We start from the raw sequence: 19210 nt of genomic DNA on the forward strand, positions 1-19210 counted from the left end.
CAACCCCCTCCGTTAAAGAATTCCATAAATTCACTACCCTCTTGAGAGAAGAAATTTCAACTCAACTGTCTTAAATGGCTGACCCTTTATTCTGAGATTATGCCCAGTAGTCTTACAATGCCCTACAATGGGGAAACAACATGAAAGCCCATTAAAAAAATTTGTACGTTTCAATAAAATCATCCCTCATTCTTCTAAACTTGAGTGAGTACTAGCCCAACCAATTCAGCCTTTCTTGATAAGAAAGTCCCTCCAACACCTCTCCTCTCCTCCCCACCCCCACCGTTTCAAGCTGGTGAACCTTCCCTGGTCAGCCTCCCATGTCAGTATATCTTCCCTTGCACAAGGATCCCAAAAATGTACACCATCTGGGGAGATAAATGTTGGTCGAAACTCCTCTGCAGTACTTAGCACTGTTGAAAGTGCCACTTTTTTTTATTGAACTCTCAAACCAAGGCCCTGTCTAGTGGGCACAAAAGATCCCTTAGCACTACTTCAAAGAAATGCAGGGTACTGGCCAATATTTAACCCACAGATCAACATTACAAAAACAGATTATCTGGTTAATATGTTTGTGAAGCTTGATGTGTGCAAATTGTTTTCTTCTCTACATTCTCAACAGTACCTCATTAGCTGATAAACTAATATGGAATACCCAGTAGTTGTGAAAGTACAAGTGCAAGTCTGCCCAAATCAGGTGGTGGAATGATTGTGAGAGGAACTGCTGGGTGGTGTGTTTTGATGGATCTACTGCTCTCAGCCATTTAGGGGAAAAGCTCATGGGGTTTGGAAGAAACCTTGGTAAGTTACTGAAGTACATCTTGTAGATTGTACACACCGCTGCCACAGTTGGTGAAGGGAGTGAGCGTTGAAGGTTGAGTTTGGGGTGCCATTCAGTTCGGCTGTTTTGTCCTGAATAGTGTCAAGCCTCTTGTGTTATTTGAACTGCTATGAACTGGGGAGTGTTTTATCATGTTCTTGATTTGTGCCTTGTAGTTGGTGGACAGGGTTTGGGGAGACAAGGTGACCTGCTCTTTACTCACGATTTTTCTGGCCAGTCCAGTTCAGTTTCTGGTTAGTGGTACCCCCCAGGATTTGGATTTTTAAAAAGTGCTGAAGGGATTCAACAGATATGGCAGCATCTGGAGAGAGGGAAATTGAGTTAACATTTTTAGTCTAATCTGACTTTTCGTACCAGATTTGAAACATTACATCTGTTTCTGTCTCCACAGGTGGTGCCTGACCTGTGAGTTTCTCCAACACATTTTTTTATTTCAGATTTCCAGCATTCGAAGGATTTTGCTTGTATCCTATTATATAGATAGTGGGGAGATTTAGCTCTAGAGGGCCTTGGTGAGACCACACGTATTTTTTGGGATTTTGGAGAACACTTTAATTTTGGGTTGTAGGTTAGGTTATCTGTTCGTTGAGGTGGTGGTTTGTTCTCGGACGTTTCATCACCATGTGAACTTCCAGTGAAGCGCTGGTGTACTGTCCTGCCTACTATTTGTGTCTTGGGGTGTTGTGGTGGGTGATATCACTTCTCGTTCTGTTTCTGACAGGTTGGTAAATGGGGTCGAAATCTATCTGTTTGTTAATGTGTTTGTAAATGTAGGGTAGGGGAATGGATCTGGAATGGTTACTCTTTGGAGGGTCAGTGCGGACTTGTTGGGCCAAAGGACCTGTTTTTATACTGTAGGGAATCTAATATAAAAACTTCCGCAGACCTCAAAGGTTCACTTGTGGCATCGACTTCTGGAAAAAGAAGTCAATTCTGTGAATGATGTTGGCACATCAGTCATATGCATGGATCCTTGGAGCCACTGTGTGTGTAGCTTGGAGGGACTGCTGAATGGGGATTTGGAACCCCCCTCCAGTTCTGAGACAGTGAGGCATTGCTTGATTAGCTCCTCGTCCTTTTTACCTCTGGCCTTTACTGAAGTACACCAAACCCTGCTTTTGGATTGCATTTACTTTTCAAATGACTCATGCTATTTTCAATTATCCAGAGCTGGGTGGAGGCCGACTGCTTGTTACCAGCCCCCTTGTGTCAGTTTTGGACAATATCTATCCAATGCACTCAGAAGCTTCTAGAAGTATGATCATTTACTTAGCCTCGACCATGTTGTATCCATCAACATTGTCCATTTTTAAAATAATTTCTGTGAAAATATAAAGCATATACATTTTCTTTGGGATTATTCTTCATGCCGTCTGGCTATGAAATGTATTTGATTTTCTTTATCAACCTTTTGTGCAAAAGCTTATCTTCTTTAAATGTATATCCCAGCCTATTTTGAATATGTTCAGTGACTGACCACTACGATACCCAAATCACAAGTATAAAACTTATGGTCTACCAAGCCATGTCTCTGGAATTTGACTTGTTCAGAATTGTCATCATCTGGGATCATAATACCAGGTTTGATTTTGCTTTGTTAATAGATATCACTTGAAGGATGTGATTGTTGGTAAGATCTATTTCCTATTGGTGAGAATCAAAATCCAACATATGGAACTTCAGCTGATCAAAAAAGAGATCACCGGTATTGGTAAGGAGAACAATGTGAACCTTCTGTTGGATTCAATGTGCACTGTTGTCTGGCACCAGGATACTCTGCTGTCTGATGAGTGTTGCTTCTTTTTTGACTAGGGCCCAGCACAACCACAGAGACGGAAACTATTGCAAAGTATGAAATAATGGATGGAGCTCCTGTTAAAGGTGAGGTGTCTAGCTCCATTATAACTATCTCCACTGAAACCTAAACACCCTTTGTTGGACTAAAACAAGGTTGGTCAGCTTCTGAGAAATTGGAGCAGGCTCATTAGGAAGTGGTTGAGGAAGGGAGCTCATTTCTGCACAAAATAAAGTATACATATTAAACTTGTCTTTCAGACATTTATTTTATTCCCCTTCTTGCCCTGTCTCCAGGATATTTCTCTTGCAGCTAGTTGTTCCACATATTTTAACTAGTTTCACAAGCCATTTGGTTACTTTTAATGATTTACCAATAAATAATGTAAGAGTACTGAAGAGCACAGACTTTAGTCTGGTCAATGTTGACATGTGAAGAGGATATTGATTTCTTTGGTTTGGAATTCTTGGTCACTGCTTGCTACTTCTCAGTTTGAGCTATGTCTTTTGGTTCGTTGAGATACAATGTGATTGTGACATTGAACTATGGAATCTCACAGAGCTTTGTCTCCGGACAGACTATTTTTAATTGTGCACCAGCATGATGAAGCATTGGTGGCTATGTGCCTGTCACTGATGAAGGTGTAGTTAGCATGACCTAATGGGGTGAGGATGTTGGCTGAAGTGACTGTTCAGCTCAAGTATACGGGTCCTGAGAGCTAACTCTTGCTACTAGTCTGTCAACCACAGCAGAGTCCATCCACTGTACAGCAGTGAAGGAAGAACAAGCTTTCAATGCTTCTGTTGAATCTTTGAGGTGAATGACTGATACATTTGAGAACTTCAACATAGAATCCTTCAGATTATTGCTGTTTTTATTCACTTGTGAAATGTGGGTTTTGCTAACTGAGCCAGCATTTGTTACCTGTCCCTAGTTGGCATGAGAAGATGGTGATGAGCTGTCATCTTGACTGCAGTCATGTGCTGTAGGTAGACCCACAATTCTGGAGGGAATTCCAGTGATAGTGAAGGAACCCAATATATTCCCAAATTAGACTGGTGAGTGGCTTGGAGGAGAACCTGCAGGTGGTGTTTCCAAGTATCTGCTGCTCTTGCCTCTTAGATGGAAGTGGTCATGGGCTTTGAAAGTGCTGTCTCAGAATCTTTGGTAAATTTTTGCAGTTCATCTTGTAGATAGTACATACTGCTGCTACTAAGCATAGTGTTGTGGAGAGAGTGGATGTTTGTGGATATGGTGCCAGTCATGTGGGCTGCTTTGTCCTGAATGTTGTCAAACATCTTGTGTTGTTGGAGCTGCAGCCATCTAGGCAAGTGGGAATTACTCCATCATACCTTGTGCCTTTTAGATAGTGGACAGACTTTGAAGAATTAGGAAATGAGTTATTTGCTGCAGTATTCCTAACCTCTGACGTGTTTTTGTAGCCATGGCAATTATATGGTGAGTCTGGTTGACTTTCTGGTCAATGATAACTCCCCAGGATGTTAATAGTGAAGCAAGTGTTAATGATAACACCATTGAATGTTAAGGGGTGATGGTTATATCATCTCTTAACAGAGGTGGTCTTTGCCTAGCATTTGAGAGATGTGAATTGTCACTTCAGCCCAAGCCTGGATACTGCTGGAAAAGCGCAGCAGGTCAGGCAGCATCAAAGGAGCAGGAGAATCGACGTTTTGGGTATAAGCCCTTCTTCAGGAATGAATCTGGATACTGTCCAGGTCTTGTTGCATTTGAACATGTTCTCAAATGTTTCAGTATCCGAGGGGTCCTGAATCATGCTGAGCAATTGTTGGCAAACATATTCACTTCTGACTTTTTGGCAGAGGGAAGTTCATTGAAGCAGCTGAGATTAGTCGTGTCTGAGACTGAGGAACTCCTGCAGTGATGTCCTGGAGATGAAATGACTGTCCTCTGAATCACTTTATACCTTTCCAGGTTGAATTCAAACTGCCATTTCTCAGCTCAGCTTTGCATCCTGTCAATGTCCCGTTGCAACCTTCAACAGCCCTCCACACTATCCACTAACGTTCATTGCCAAACTTACTAATCTACTCTTCCACTTCCTCATCCAAGTCAATTATAAAAATCACAAAAAGCAGAGGTCCCAGGACCTGCAGAACATCACTGGTTACAGAGCTTCAGGCTGAATGCTTTCCATCTATGACCACCCTCTGTCGTCTATGGGCTAGCCAATTATGTATCCAGACAGACAGGTTTATCTGTATCTCATGCCTCCTTACATCCTGAGTGAGCCTACCATAGGGCACCTTATCAAATGCCTTGCTAAAATCCATATATACCACATTCACTGCTCTACCTTCTTCAATGTGTTTTGTCACATTCTCAAAGAATTCAGTAAGGCTTGCGAGGCATGACCTGCTCTCCACTCCAGCCCCACTCAAAGCCATGCTGGCTATCCTGTCTCTCAGAATCCTCTCCAATAATTTTCCCACCACCACCATAAGACTGACTGGTCTGTAATTCCCTTTCTTGAATGAGAGAATAACATTTGCCACCTCCAATTATCTGGTAGAAATGCAAAGATCATCACCAAAGACTCAGCAATCTCTTCCCTCACTTCCTGTACTAACTTTGGGTGTATCCTGTCTGGCCCAGGGGACTTGTCTATCTTATTTTTCAAAGCGCCCTCCTCCGCGCCCTGGTCTGTTTTACACAGGATAAAAGCACATTGCTGCGGATGCTGGCCAAAGGGTCGGTTAGACTCAACAGCAGCTCTTTTCTCTCCTTACAAATGCTGCCAGAGCTGCTGAGATCTTCCAACATTTTCTCTTTTGGTTTCATTCTGTTTTACACTGCCCTCACAAACGACAAGGTCCCTCTCACTAGTGAATACTGAAGCAACGTATTCATTAAGGACCTTGCCTATCTCCTCCAACTCCAGGCACAAGTTTCTCTGATTATCCCTGATCCCACTATCCTTGATCTGCCCTACCCTCAATCTGGCCTTCATGTTCCTCATGTAAGTGTAGAATGCCTTGAAGTTTTCCTTAATCCTACCTGCCAAGGCTTTTTCATGCCCCCCTCCTACCTCTCCTAAGTCCATTCTTCATGGCTAACTTGTAACCCTTTAGACCCCTGGCTGATCCTTGCTACGAGAAAGTGAGGACTGCAGATGCTGGAGATCAGAACTGAAAAATGTGTTGCTGGAAAAGCGCTGCAGGTCAGGCAGCAAAGGAGCAGGAAATCGACATTTCGGGCATAAGCCCTTCTTCAGGAATGAGGAGGGTGTGCCAAGCAGGCTAAGATAAAAGGTAGGGAGGAGGGACTTGGGGGAGGGGCGTTGGGAATGCGATAGGTGGAAGGAGGTTAAGGTGAGGGTGATAGGCCGGAGAGGGGGTGGGGGGCGGAGAGGTCGGGAAGAAGATTGCAGGTCAAGAAGGCGGTGCTGAGTCTGAGGGTTGGGACTGAGATAAGGTGGGGGGAGGGGAAATGAGAAAGCTGGAGAAATCTGCATTCTTCCCTTGTGGTTGGAGGGTTCCTAGGCGGAAAATGAGGCGGTCTTCCTCCGGGTGTCGTGTTGCCATGGTCTGACAATGGAGGAGGCCAAGGACCTGCATGTCCTTGGCAGAGGGGGAGTTGAAGTGTTCAGCCACGAGGCGGTTGGGTTGGTTGGTCCAGGTGTCCCAGAGGTGTTCTCTGAAACGTTCTGCAGGTAGGCAGCCTCTCTCTCCCCAATGTATAGGAGGCCACATCGGGTGCAGTGGATGTAGTAAATGGTGTGTGTGGAGGTGCAGGTGAATTTCTGATGGATATGGAAGGATTCCTTGGCGCCTTGGAGGGAAGTGAGGGGGGAGGTGTGGGCGCAAGTTTTGCATTTCTTGCGGTTGCAGGGGAAGGTGCCGGGAGTGGATGTTGGGTTGGTGGGGGGTGTGGATCTAACGAGGGAGTCGCGGAGGGAGTGGTCTTTCCGGAACACTGATAGGGCTGGGGAGGGAAATATATCCTTAGTGGTGGAGTCTGTTTGGAGGTGGCGAAAATGATGACGTATGATACGATGTATCTGGAGGTTGGTGGGGTGGAAGGTGAGCACCAGTGGGGTTCTGTCCTGGTGGCGATTGGAGGGGCGGGGTTCAAGGACGGATGAGCGGGAAGTGGAGGAGATGCGGTGGAGAGCATCGTCAACCACGTCTGAGGGGAAATTGCGGTCTTTGAAGAAGGCGGCCATGTGGGTTGTTCGGTATTGGAATTGGTCCTCCTGGGAGCGGATGCGGCGAAGGAATTGGGAATATGGGATGGCGTTTTTACAGGGGGCACGGTGGGAGGAGGTGTAATCTAGGTAGCTGTGGGAGTCGGTCGGTTTATAGTAAACGTCCATGTTGAGTCGGTCATCCGAGAAAGAAATGGAGAGGTCTAGGAAGGGGAGGGAAGAGTCTGAGATGGTCCAGGTAAATTTTGAGGTCGGGGTGGAAGGTGTTAGTAAAGTGGATGAACTGTTCAACCTCCTCGTGGGAGCACGCGGTAGCGCCGATACAGTCATCGATGTAGCGGAGGAAAAGGTGGGGGGTGGTGCCAGTGTAGCTGCGAAGATTTGTTCCACATATCCAACAAAGAGGCAGACATAGCTGGGGCCCATGCGGGTGCCCATGGCTACTCCTTTGGTCTGGAGGAAGTGGGAGGATTGGAAAGAGAAGTTGTTCAGAGTGAGGACCAGTCCAGTCAGTCGAAGGAGGGTGTCAGTGGAAGGGTACTGGATGGTTCGGCGGGAAAGGAAGAAGCGGAGGGCTTTGAGGCCTTCGTGATGGGGGATGGAGGTGTATAGGGACTGGATGTCCATGGTGAAGATAAGGCGTTGGGGGCCAGGGAAGCGCAAATCATGGAGGAGATGGAGGGTGTGGGTGGTGTCCCGAACGTACGTGGGGAGTTCTTGAACTAAGGGGGACAGGACCGTGTCGAGGTATGCAGAGGTGAGTTCAGTGGGGCAGGAGCAGGCTGAGACGATGGGTCGGCCGGGTCAGTCAGGTTTGTGGATTTTGGGCAGGAGGTAGAAACGGGCAGTGCGGGGTTGTGGGACTGAGATTGGAGGCGGTGGATGGGAGATCCCCTGAGGTGATGAGGTTACGGATGGTCTGGGAGATGCTGGTTTGGTGGTGGGAGGTGGGGTCATGGTCAAGAGGGCAGTAGGAGGAGGTGTCCGCGAGCTGGCGTTTAGCTTCAGCAATATAAAGATCGGTGCGCCAAACTACCACCGCGCCTCCCTTGTCTGCCGGTTTGATGGTGAGGTTGGGGTTGGAGCAGAGGGAGTGGAGGGCTAAGGTTGATCCTTGCTACCTCAACCTTGAGTAAGCTTCTTTTTCCTCTTGACTAGATGTTTCACATTTCTTATCATCCAATGTTCCTTCAGCCTGCAATCCCTTCCTTGCCTCAGTGTGACAAACCTATCATGCACTCACAATTGCTCACTAAACAACTTCCACATATCTGCTATGTATTTCCCTGAGAATATCTGTTCCCAATTTATGCTCCACAGTTCTTGCCTAATAGCATTGTAATTCCCCCCTCCTTTAATTAAGTACTTTTCCATACTGTCTGCTACCCCTCCAAGACTATAGTTAATGGTCAGGGAGTTGGGGTCACTGTCACTGAAATGCTGTCCCACCAAGAGAGCTGACACCTGACCTGGTTTGTTGCCAAGCACCAAATCCAATATGGCCTCTCCTCTATTCAGTCTATCTACATATTGAGTCAAGAATCCTTCCTGGATACACCACGACACACAGCTCTTCCAATTTTGGCACTTGCCCCCAAATGTTACTCAGGAGGATTTTGCAGAGGTTTTGCTATTGTCGTTTCCAGTGTCTAGGTAAATACCAAAGGTCGGTCTGTTTATATTTCCTTGTTGTGACTTTGTGGCAGTTGATACTGACTGGCTTGTGAGGCCATTTCAGAGGGTTTTTAAGAGTTAACCATTTAACTCCAGACCCACAGTAATATGTAGGCCAGACCAGGTGAGACAGTTGGCAGTGGTTTCATGGTCTTCATTCGAATCTTAATTCCATACATTTAGTGAATTCAAATTCCACCATCTACCAGGCGGGATTTGAACCTGTTGCCCAGAATAGAAATGAATGGTCTAGGGATTATGCCACAAGAACGCCTCTTCTGTACTGCTTAGATCTCGTGAAGCTAAATTGCAAATATCTGATTATTGCATTGGTGAAATAAATAGAGTGGAGAATAAAATCTTTATGGAAAATGTCATTTATATTTCAAACTACATTTCAGAAAATGTACTGAATTCAGACCCAGGCTGTGTTGGTGGCAGAGAACATTGGGGATGTATTGGAATGTATTGATCACAGTGTTTCTAACTATTGCAAAGTGGCAGATGTATTTCCCCATTGGAGGAGGACTCAGCCACTCCAAATCCACTAACCTGACCTCCATAATGGGGTGAGTGTACACTAACCAGATGTTTCTGCAAAGAAATTCTGGAAACACTCATTAAGTCGAGCTGCATCGGTGAGTAAAGCAGATTCCATGTTTCAGTTCCAAGGTCTTTCATCAGAGCTGGGAACTTTTAGTAACGTAATAGGTTTTGTGGAGGTAAAATGGGGGAAGGCTGAATAAAAGGGGAGCTATATGCTATCACAGTCTTGAGTTTTCCAAGTATTTGTTTACCTCATGTGCTGGGCTGACTCCTGCACAAAAGAAACAGTGCTGCATATTGAAAGTATGAACTACTTGGGTCAGATAGAATTGATGAAGGGTCCAAGATTACCTAGTGATTCATACCTAGTCAATATATAATGTGGGATGGAACAAGTTAAGAAGCTTCAATTCCACATAAACTTTGCTGAACTCTCCAGTGCTCTGTTCAGAAAGTGGGCTCAATTTTAGGTTAAAACCAGATCAACACCTTGCTGAAGTTTCTTAGCTCTGGAGTGATTAATAATATCGTTTGGTCATTGGGATTACCTGTGGAGCAGCATATGTCTGCTGATCACAGTCCCTAGTTTTGAGAAAGTAGTGTGACTGTTTTCTGCAGAATATTTCTCAAAGCAGCAGTATCTTTGGGAGTGGTAGAAAAGTTATCAGCAGTGCTGTGTAAAGTCAGCTCATGCATTCAAACTCTTTGTTTGTGTTTAAGGTGAATCTATTCCGATCAGGCTCTTCCTGGCAGGCTATGATCTGACCCCAACAATGAGGGATGTCAACAAGAAATTTTCTGTGCGCTACTTTTTAAATCTCGTTCTAGTCGATGAAGAAGATAGACGGTATTTTAAGCAGCAGGTATGTAAATCGATCAGCCCCCCTATTTGAGTAATGCACTGAGAGACTCAGCCTTTATATATAAATTGGGGTCAATCATTAATTATGTGTATCCAGGTTTTAGACACTGATATAATTCCAAGTTGAGATGATGAGTAGCTTGGAAATGAAGGTATTTCCTCATCCATTTAGTTGGTTTGAGGGTTGATGCTGTGACACCCTTGTTTAATTGCTGCGGTGTTTTTTTTCAGTGCATACTGTGGCCACGGTTGTTATCTTCATGATGTATCTCTTGTACTTGAAGTGCTTTTTGAAACCGCATCTCCCCAGAGAATTCTGAGGATAGCCAAGATACGTGTTTAGTAAATATTTGTGCTGGCTGATCTTAATAGCCTGTTTCACCAAGTGTTCCTCTTGGATCAAAACTCCAGCAGTTCTTACATAGAAAATAGGAGCAAGGTTAGGCCACTTAGCCATTCGAGCCTGCTCCGCCATTCATTATGGTCATAGCTGATCATCCAACTCAATAGTCTGTTCCTGCTTTTCTCCCATATTTGATCACTTTAGCTCTAGTGCCATATCCAACTCCTCCCTGAAGTCATACAATATTTTGGCTTCATCTGCTTTTTGTAGTAGTTACTTCCACAGGCTAACCATTCTCCAGGTGAAGAAAGTTCTCATCTCAGCCCAAAATGGTTTACCTTGTATCCTTAGACTGGGACCTCTGGTTCTGGACTCCCCTGTCATCAGGAACATCCTTCTTGCATTTATCATGTTTAGTTCTGTTAGAATGTTATAGGTTTCTGAGATTCTCACTCACTCATCTGAACTTCAGTGAATATAATCCTAACAACCTCTCCTTTTATGTCAGTTCTGCCATTCCAGGAATTGATCTGGTCAGCTTTTGCAGCACCCCATCTACAGCAAGTGATTCCTTCCTCAGATAAGAAGTTCAAAACTGTACACAATATTCCAGGTGTGGTCGCACCAAGGCCCTGTATAATTGCAGCAAATCTATCCTTGCTGCTGTATTCAAATCCAGTTGCTATGAAGGTTAACACAGACCATTTGCCTTTTGTACCTGCATGCTTGCTTTCAGTGACTGGTGTACAAAGACAGGCAGCTCTTATTACAATCTGTTGCTGCCTTGTATTGCTCGATCTACTTCATCTATCTTGCATTTGTCCACTCACTCAATTTGTCCAAATTACACTGAAGCACCTCTGTATCCTTCACATAGTTCACCCTCCCACCCTTTGTGCTTTCTGGAAACATTGAGATATTACATTTAGTTTCCTTTCTAAATCCTTATTATTATAAATTGTGATTAGCTTGAGTTTTAGCAGTGATCCCCTGTGGTATCTGACTCATCACTGCCTGCTATTTGGAAAATACCTGTTTATTCCTACTCTTCTTGTTTCCTCTCTACCAACCAGTTTTCTATCCATTTCAGCAACAGTCAAAAGTAGAGTTCTACTTTCCATGTCCAATCCTTAGATTTTAGCTTTCCACTGAATTTCCAAATGTTTGGAGCCATTTTTTCCCCTCTGCCTCCTACAAGATATTCCGATATCACCAGAACCTATGAACTTGTTCAGTTTGTTATGTGAATATCCTCCAAGGCCATTGCACGTTCAGTTTTCAAAATCACATTCTCTGAAATTTGAGGTCCTATCAGTTTCTTCTTACGCTTTTATTGTGCCTTTTCCAACCTTGGAATGTTTAAGTACTTTGTATAGAATCAAATACTTTAAAAGAATAGTTACTGCTGTAATAAAGAAAACATGGCAGTCAACTTGTGCACAGGAAATTCCAACTAAACAACACATGGTGATAAAGACCAGATTTTGTGATGTTGAGATATGAATATTGGCACAAGATTGTAGAACTATCTGTGATTAGTCTGTCTCTCTGTCTGGGTTTATGCTGAGTGGATGGTTGAATGGACAGATGACTGTGCATGCTACCAGCTAGTTATAATCAAAGAAAAAAGTAAGCAGTGAAAATACAGGATTGAGCCCATTCAATTGCCTTGTTCTCATTCCTTAACAGGAGATTGTACTGTGGAGGAAAGCTCCTGAGAAGTTGAGAAAACGGACTAATTTCCATCAACGTTTGGAATCACCTGAGCCACAGGCCTCCGCTCAGCAGCCTGAAATATAAGGGAAAGAGTAAGCGGGGTGATGGTCCCTTTCAGAGTTGCCACAGACATTGTCACTGTGTACAATCCCATGATTTCTTTGTGATATTAAACTTTCTGCAGATCACTAACGGTTTCTTAAACACTGGAACTCTAAAGCTAGCTTTTTATACTGCACATTTTGCAATTTTTGTTCAAATTTGTGCACTAAAAATCTACACTGAGCAAGATGTTGGTTTGTTGGTTCTGTATGTACTTGTGTGTGGAAGTGGATTTATTTAAGCCTGGGAATTGCATTTGTTGTACAGATGCTTAATCGGTTCAGAATAGATTCCACTTCCTCCATTTAAAGCATACAGGTTAATGCTTGTTGATGAGAAGGGATGTCAGGAGTGTATGTTTATTATTTGTATATTTCCGGCTGGTTACAGATTTGAAATTTGGTGATAGCCTTGTATATTTTTTGTTGTTGCTTTGTATAAATACATGGCACGTTCCAACTCCTAGCAGTGCTCCAAGTAGCAACACAAGTTCTATAAACTCTCTCTCTCTCTCTCTCTCTCTCTCTCTCTCTCTCTGCATTGAAGACAGCAGGGTGGGTTCAACTGTGTCCAGAGCCTAGTCTTTATCACCCTGCATCCCTTTCCCCAACACACTCAAACATGCTGGGGACTTCCAGCTCATTTACTGAGGAGTAGGCATTGTTCTGGGGCCTGTATTCTGATCCATGTGGAAATGCAATTACTGACTGTACCCGCACAATGTAGGAGTAGAGTGTCCTGTCTCCCAACATATTCCTGTAAAGTGCCTGAGAACAGTTTAAAGCCAGTTAATGCCAAATATTTTCCTGCATGTCTGTGTCTGATATGAAAAATAAATGGCAATATTTTAAGTACTGTTATTTCAGATGTATTATACCATCTTTGAAATGTACCTCTGTATATTCAATAAAGTCTTTGCCAGTGTATCCTATTACACTTGAATTCAAACCTATTACATCTGTCTACAGTGAACCCAGTGACTGGTAGTACTGGCACAACATGCAGTATAAATGCACAATCTGTCAGACCAGATGATTACTTATAACAGGATATTTAGTTCTGGAAGGCAGGGCTGATGAATCTTTTCCCAATATTTGTGTAATTTCCAGCAGGGGTCACTAGACAACAGATCTGTAACAGGAGTCTTGTCTGATTTTTCTCCTCAATTCAAACAAATTGACCAACATTGTGAATTGTTAGAATGACACCTTATTCAACAAATCTGCCACAGATCCAGAATACTTCAATGACCAACAGTAACTGTTGAAGCTGGAGATGGTTTAATCTTAGGATAATCTTGGGGATCCTTGCCTGAATTCTTGGCACTCCCTCAGCTAGTGGATATTATATAAAATGTTGATTTGTAATCTATGTTAAATAAGAAGGAGGTTGCTTGTGGGGGGATACTGGTTCCAAAATTGCAAGTACTTTTGAAATAAGGGAAAACAAATCTACTGCCTGTGGGATTGGGCTGGTGCCCGGGTCCATTGTCAATTGTAAGGAACACCTTGTGAAGAAAGAAATTGGAAGAGGAAATTCAAACCTGATTGGAAAAACAATTACCAGAAAGGATGCACTTTCCCATTATATGCTTCCTGAATTCACAGAAACATTTCCTGACGTATGAACTTCTGTGATCCTAACAAGAGAGGCAGGAGTGGTAAGTTGTGGTTCTTGGAAGTGAGGGAAATTTGATCTGGATTTTCTTGGTTTTGGATTTCTTTTTGGAGTGTGAGAACTGGATTCTCTTTCTATTTTGGGAGTTGAGGTTTTGAAGGTTTGTGCTTTTTGCTGTTTTGGGGGTTTGAACATTTTGCTGCTTTTTGTGATTTCTTGTACATTTTTTTGGGAGGGGTTTAGATGTTTGAAATTTTATGGGAAAACCTGGGGCTCAGGGTTGTGGGAGTTTTGAATGAGGGAATTTGGGACTTGGGGGTCTTGGGCATTTTGGAGGTGAGGAGGGGCTTGGAGTTTTTTCTGGGCTTGGACTTTGGAAGTTATGAGGATTTTTTTGTTTCTGATTTTTGGGGGTGGGCTGGCAGTTTGGGAGAGAAGGGATCTTTGGGTATTGTGGAGCTGCTAAAGGTTTTGAATGATGTGCGTTTGATGGTGTTTGGAAAGCTTGGAGTTTTTATGATATTAATGGAATTATTAAACTGAAGAGGCTCTGAGCATAATATACTTGGATTTTCAGTAGGCTTTTAATGAAGTTGGTTAGCAAAATTAAAGCTAACCAGGCTAACAGGCAGATATAGTAGAAATAAATGCGTTATTTTTGTATTGGCAGGGTGTGATGAGTAGAATACCACAGTTTCAGTACTTGGGACCCCAGCTGTTCACAGTAAATTACAAGGTATTGATACCTTTTTTGGATTCTTCCTCCCCTCCCCTTCCCTCCAACTCTATTCCTTCTTCAAATCATATCCCTTGCCTTGCATTCACTGTATACCCTCTGACCTTCTTTCAATGCTGAACAATCAGCAAAGGACTTTGTTTTATCCCTTTAGGACCCCATTTCAATACATTTCAGGCACAACCTAACATTGAACTCTTCATTTGTCACCTTAGTCTTTATGCCCAATTCCTTGGACAGGAATCCATTCTCGACAAAACAGATTGTTTCATCTGTCTCCAATACTCCCCACTCCAACTGGACCCCTGCATCTGGCCATTACTTCCACTTGATCTCTTCATCAACAACTGCAAATGAGACATCAGCTGCCTTTATTTCTCCACTTCCTTCCCTCACTCTAAGCTTTTTCTCTCATTTGGTGCATTCTACTCCCTCAGTTCAAACCCTAACTTTATCAAACATATTCAGAAGGATGGTACTGTTGTTGTTTGGTATGCTTACCTCTATGTGGCAGAGGCTGAGTGCCAACTCTCAGACACTTCATTTTCTCTCTCTCCCTGGATCATGATCACCACTGAACATCAGCCAGGACTGTCACTGACCACCTCTCATGTGGCGATCTCCCCTCCCCAGTGTCCCACCCTAACCCTACATGGCCTGCTTCTACCTCTTTCCCAAAATCCACAAATAGGACTGCTCTGGCAGACCCACTGTTACAGCTTGTTCTTGCCCCATTGAACTTATTTCTTCCTATCTTAATTGCATTTCCCCTCCCCTCCAAATGTCCAACTTGCTCAATCTTTCCCATAACATTTGTGATTTAATCTGATGCCTTACATCAGTTGCAAAATTGCCCATTTCATTTTTGTAGCTGCCTCTTTACTGTGGATATACAGGCTCTCAATCCATCAATTCTCCCATCCTGATAGTTGATAGCTCTCCACCTCTTCCTTGAAAATAGGCCTGTACAGCACCCATCCACCATCATCCTCCTTTACCTGCTGAGTACATCATCACTTTGAACTTCCCCTTTAATTCATCTCACTTTCTCTAGATAAATGGTGTAGCCAGTTATATGCACGTGGGCTCTAGCTATGCTTATCTCTTCTTTGTGTGGTATATGTGGAACATACGTTGTTCCAGTCCTCCTTAGAACTCCACTACACCATCTTAACGTAACAATATCATCTTTGGTGCTGCTTCTGGTTTGCAATTTCCATCCTCTCACTTTCACTTGGTCCATCTATGACTCTTCTCTCCCTTTTAACTTCTGTTTCCATTTCTGGGGATCTATCAATATCCATTACAATCTCCTGACACCCACTGCTAACTGATGACACCACCTCTCCCCTGTTTCCTGGAAACATTCCATTCCATTCTCCCAGTTTTTCCATCTACATCACATTTGTTCTGATGATGCTTCCACCAGAGTGCCTCTTCAACTGAGGACTCCCCCATTGTGGCAACGAAGTTCAGTTGTGTCCTACCCATCTCCTGCAGTTCTGCCCTTGTCACTTTACCCTTCCTCCCAGAATAACAATGAAGTTCCCTTTGTCCTATCTTTCCATTCCTCTAGTCTGCATTCAAAGCATCATCCTTCACCATTTCCACTAGGTCCCACAGGATGCCACCACCAAGCACATTTTCCCCTCCCTCCTACCAGCAGCATTTCACAGACACTGTTCTCTCTGTGGTACAGTGGGCCACTCCATCATTCCTCATTCCTTCATGGCAGGAGAAAGTGAGGTCTGCAGATGCTGGAGATCAGAGCTGAAAATGTGTTGCTGGAAAAGCGCAGCAGGTCAGGCAGCATCCAGGGAACAGGAGAATCGACGTTTCGGGTATAAGCCTGTCTTCCTGAAGAAGGGCTTATGCCCGAAACGTCGATTCTCCTGTTCCCTGAATGCTGCCTGACCTGCGCTTTTCCAGCAACACATTTTCATTCCTTCATGGCACTTTGCCTTGCAATCACTGAAGGCTTACAACTTACCCTTTCACCACCTTGCCGCCCAAGGTCCAAGCATACCCTCCAGGTAAAGCAGTATTTACTTGTAATTATTTCAATCTAGTCTATTGTAGTCATGATTTGGAGATGCCGGTGTTGGACTGGGGTGTACAAAGTTAAAAATCACACAACACCAGGTTATAGTCCAACAGATTTAATTGGAAGCACACTAGCTTTCGGAGCGACGCTCCTTCATCAGGTGATTGTAGAGGGCTCGATCGTAACAGAGTTTATAGCAAAAATTTGCAGTGTGATGTAACTGAAATTATATATTGAAAAATTGATTGTTAAGCCTTTTATCTGTTAGAATACAGTGATAGTTTCACTTCTTTTACACATGAAAGAAGTGAAACTATCACTGTATTCTAACAGATGAAAGGCTTAACAGACAATCAATTCTTCAATGTATAATTTCAGTTACATCGCACTGCAAAGTTTTGCTATAAATTGTTACGATCGAGCCCTCCACAATCACCTGATGAAGGAGCGTCGCTCCGAAAGCTAGTGTGCTTCCAATTAAACCTGTTGGACTATAACCTGGTGTTGTGTGATTTTAACTTAGTCTATTGTATTCACTGCTCATAACACAGTCTCCTTTACATTGGTGAAACTAATGCAGATTAGTTGACCACTGTAACTCAACTCATTAGGTCATTCTTATGAATGAAGTGTTGAGAAGATTTGTAGCTCGGGTTGAGATTCTGGAAGTAAGTTTGCTTGCTGAGCTGGAAGGTTCATTTTTAGACGTTACATCATCGTAATGTCATCAGTGAACCTCCGATGAGCACTCATATCCCACTTTCTATTTGTGTTTAGGTTTCCTAGAGTTGATGTCATTTCCTGTTCTTTTTCTCAGAAGGTGATAGTTGGCATCCAAGTTGATGTGTTTGTTGAGTGTTCCAGTTGGAATGCCATGCTTCTAGGAATTCTTGTGCTTGTCTCTGTTTGGCATGTCCTAGGATGGATGTGTTATCCCAGTCAATATGAAGTCCTTCCTCATCTGTATGTTAAGGATACTAGTGATAGTGGGGACACTTTTTGAGAAAAAACAGGAAATGACATTACCAACCCAAAGAAACCTAAATACAAAAATAGAAAGCGGGACATAACATCAACACTTCACCAAAGGCTCACTGATGATGTGACCTAGTATGGTGATGAAACGTCTGATAATGAACCTTCCAGCCCAGTGAATGAACTTATATCCAGAATGACCTAATCTTCCAACTTCCTCCCATGTTACATTTCTGTCCTTCATCAGATGCAGTGAAGTAAAGAAGCTCAGTGCAAGCTGGAGGAACAATACCTTTCTTTCTGGTTGAGCACTTTGCAGGCTCTAAAACTCAATATTGAGTTCCCAACTTTAGAGTATGATCTCTGTCCTCTGTTGTTAATACATAACTCCTGCCCTGTTGTCTTTTTGACTCTATTCTCAGCAGAATGGACTAATGGGTGGCATGGTGGCTCAGTGGTTAGCACTGCTGCCTCAGTGCCAGTTTGATTTCAGCCTTTGGTGACTGCCTGTGTGGAATTCGCACATTCTCCCCCGTCTGCGTGGGTTTCCTCCCACAGTCCAAAGATGTGCAGGTTACATGAATTGGAGAGTCAGATGCTGCCTGACCTGCATCTGCAGTCCTCACTTTCTCCAGGTTAGGTGAATTGACTGTGCTAAATTGCTCATAGTGTTCAAGGATGTGGGGAGATTAGGTGCATTCATCAGACGTAATTGTCAAATAATAGGGTAGGGGAATGGGTTTGGTGATTTACTCTTTTGAAGGGTCGATGTGGACTTGTTGGGCCAAATGGCCTGTTTCGACACTGTATGGATTCTGCTGTTGCTGTGGTTCTGTTCGCCGAGCTGGAAGTTTTTGTTGCAAACGTTTCGTCCCCTGTCTAGGTGACATCCTCAGTGCTTGGGAGCCTCCTGTGAAGCACTTCTGTGGTATGGATTCTATGATCTTGTGATTTCCACACATTCATTTATATCCATATCTCTTCTGTACCACCATTTGTCAGTCCCTTTTTTTCACTCTGGGCATCCTCAATCTGTTCCACTTGCTCCTCCTGCCCCTCTGTCAAAAACACAAAAAAAAAATCACGATTTTCTAGTTACTTTCACTTTGAAAGAAGTCATATTCAAACTTAAAAATTAACTCTGTTTCTCCATACATACTGCCAGACCTACTGAATTTCTCCAGCATTTGTTTTGATTTTAGTTTGCAGCACTTGCAATATTTAGCTTTTATGATTTTAATCATTTGGAGGTAGGGACCAAAGGTGATAGTTCCAAATTTGTAAATAGTGTAAGACTAAGTGGGAGCGTGTTGTGAGAAAGATGTAAAGTTGATTCAGGAGGATTCGGACAGGCTTAATTAATGGGCAAGAGCAAGGAAGATAAAATATAATACAGAAAAATGTCAGGTTATCCACTCTTGGTAAGAGAAACAGATATGCAAAGTATTTTAAGTGGTAAGACATTAACATTTTCCAATGTACAAAGGGACCCAAGTATCCTTGTAGACAAGTCATTGTAGGAGAAAGTGAGGACTGCAGATGCTGGAGATCAGAGCTGAAAATGTGTTGCTGGAAAAGCGCAGCAGGTCAGGCAGCATCCAAGGAGCAGGACGTTTCGGACATAAGCCCTTCAGGAATGAGGAAAGTGTGTCCAGCAGGCTAAGATAAAAGGTAGGGAGGAGGGACTTGGGGGAGGGGCGTTGGAAATGCGATAGGTGGAAGGAGGTCAAGGTGAGGGTGATAGGCCAGAGTGGGGTGGGGACGGAGAGGTCA

General features: G+C 43.5%; 1 protein-coding gene across 2 annotated transcripts in view; it reads left to right on the forward strand.

Annotated features, from left to right (window-relative positions):
- The window catches only part of vps26a (VPS26, retromer complex component A), a 75156-nt gene extending 62160 nt beyond the window's left edge, over positions 1-12996 (forward strand). For both annotated transcript variants that reach the window (XM_043683143.1, XM_043683142.1), the window contains 4 exons: positions 2446-2552; positions 2654-2722; positions 9763-9905; positions 11937-12996. In XM_043683143.1, the coding sequence (XP_043539078.1) occupies positions 2446-2552; positions 2654-2722; positions 9763-9905; positions 11937-12047 (430 nt within the window). In that variant the 3' untranslated portion in view covers positions 12048-12996. The remainder of the gene's footprint in view (positions 1-2445; positions 2553-2653; positions 2723-9762; positions 9906-11936) is intronic.
- The last annotated feature ends 6214 nt before the right edge of the window (positions 12997-19210 follow it).

Source organism: Chiloscyllium plagiosum, chromosome 46 (assembly GCF_004010195.1).
Source record: "Chiloscyllium plagiosum isolate BGI_BamShark_2017 chromosome 46, ASM401019v2, whole genome shotgun sequence".
In the NCBI taxonomy this organism is placed as follows: Eukaryota; Metazoa; Chordata; class Chondrichthyes; order Orectolobiformes; family Hemiscylliidae; genus Chiloscyllium; species Chiloscyllium plagiosum.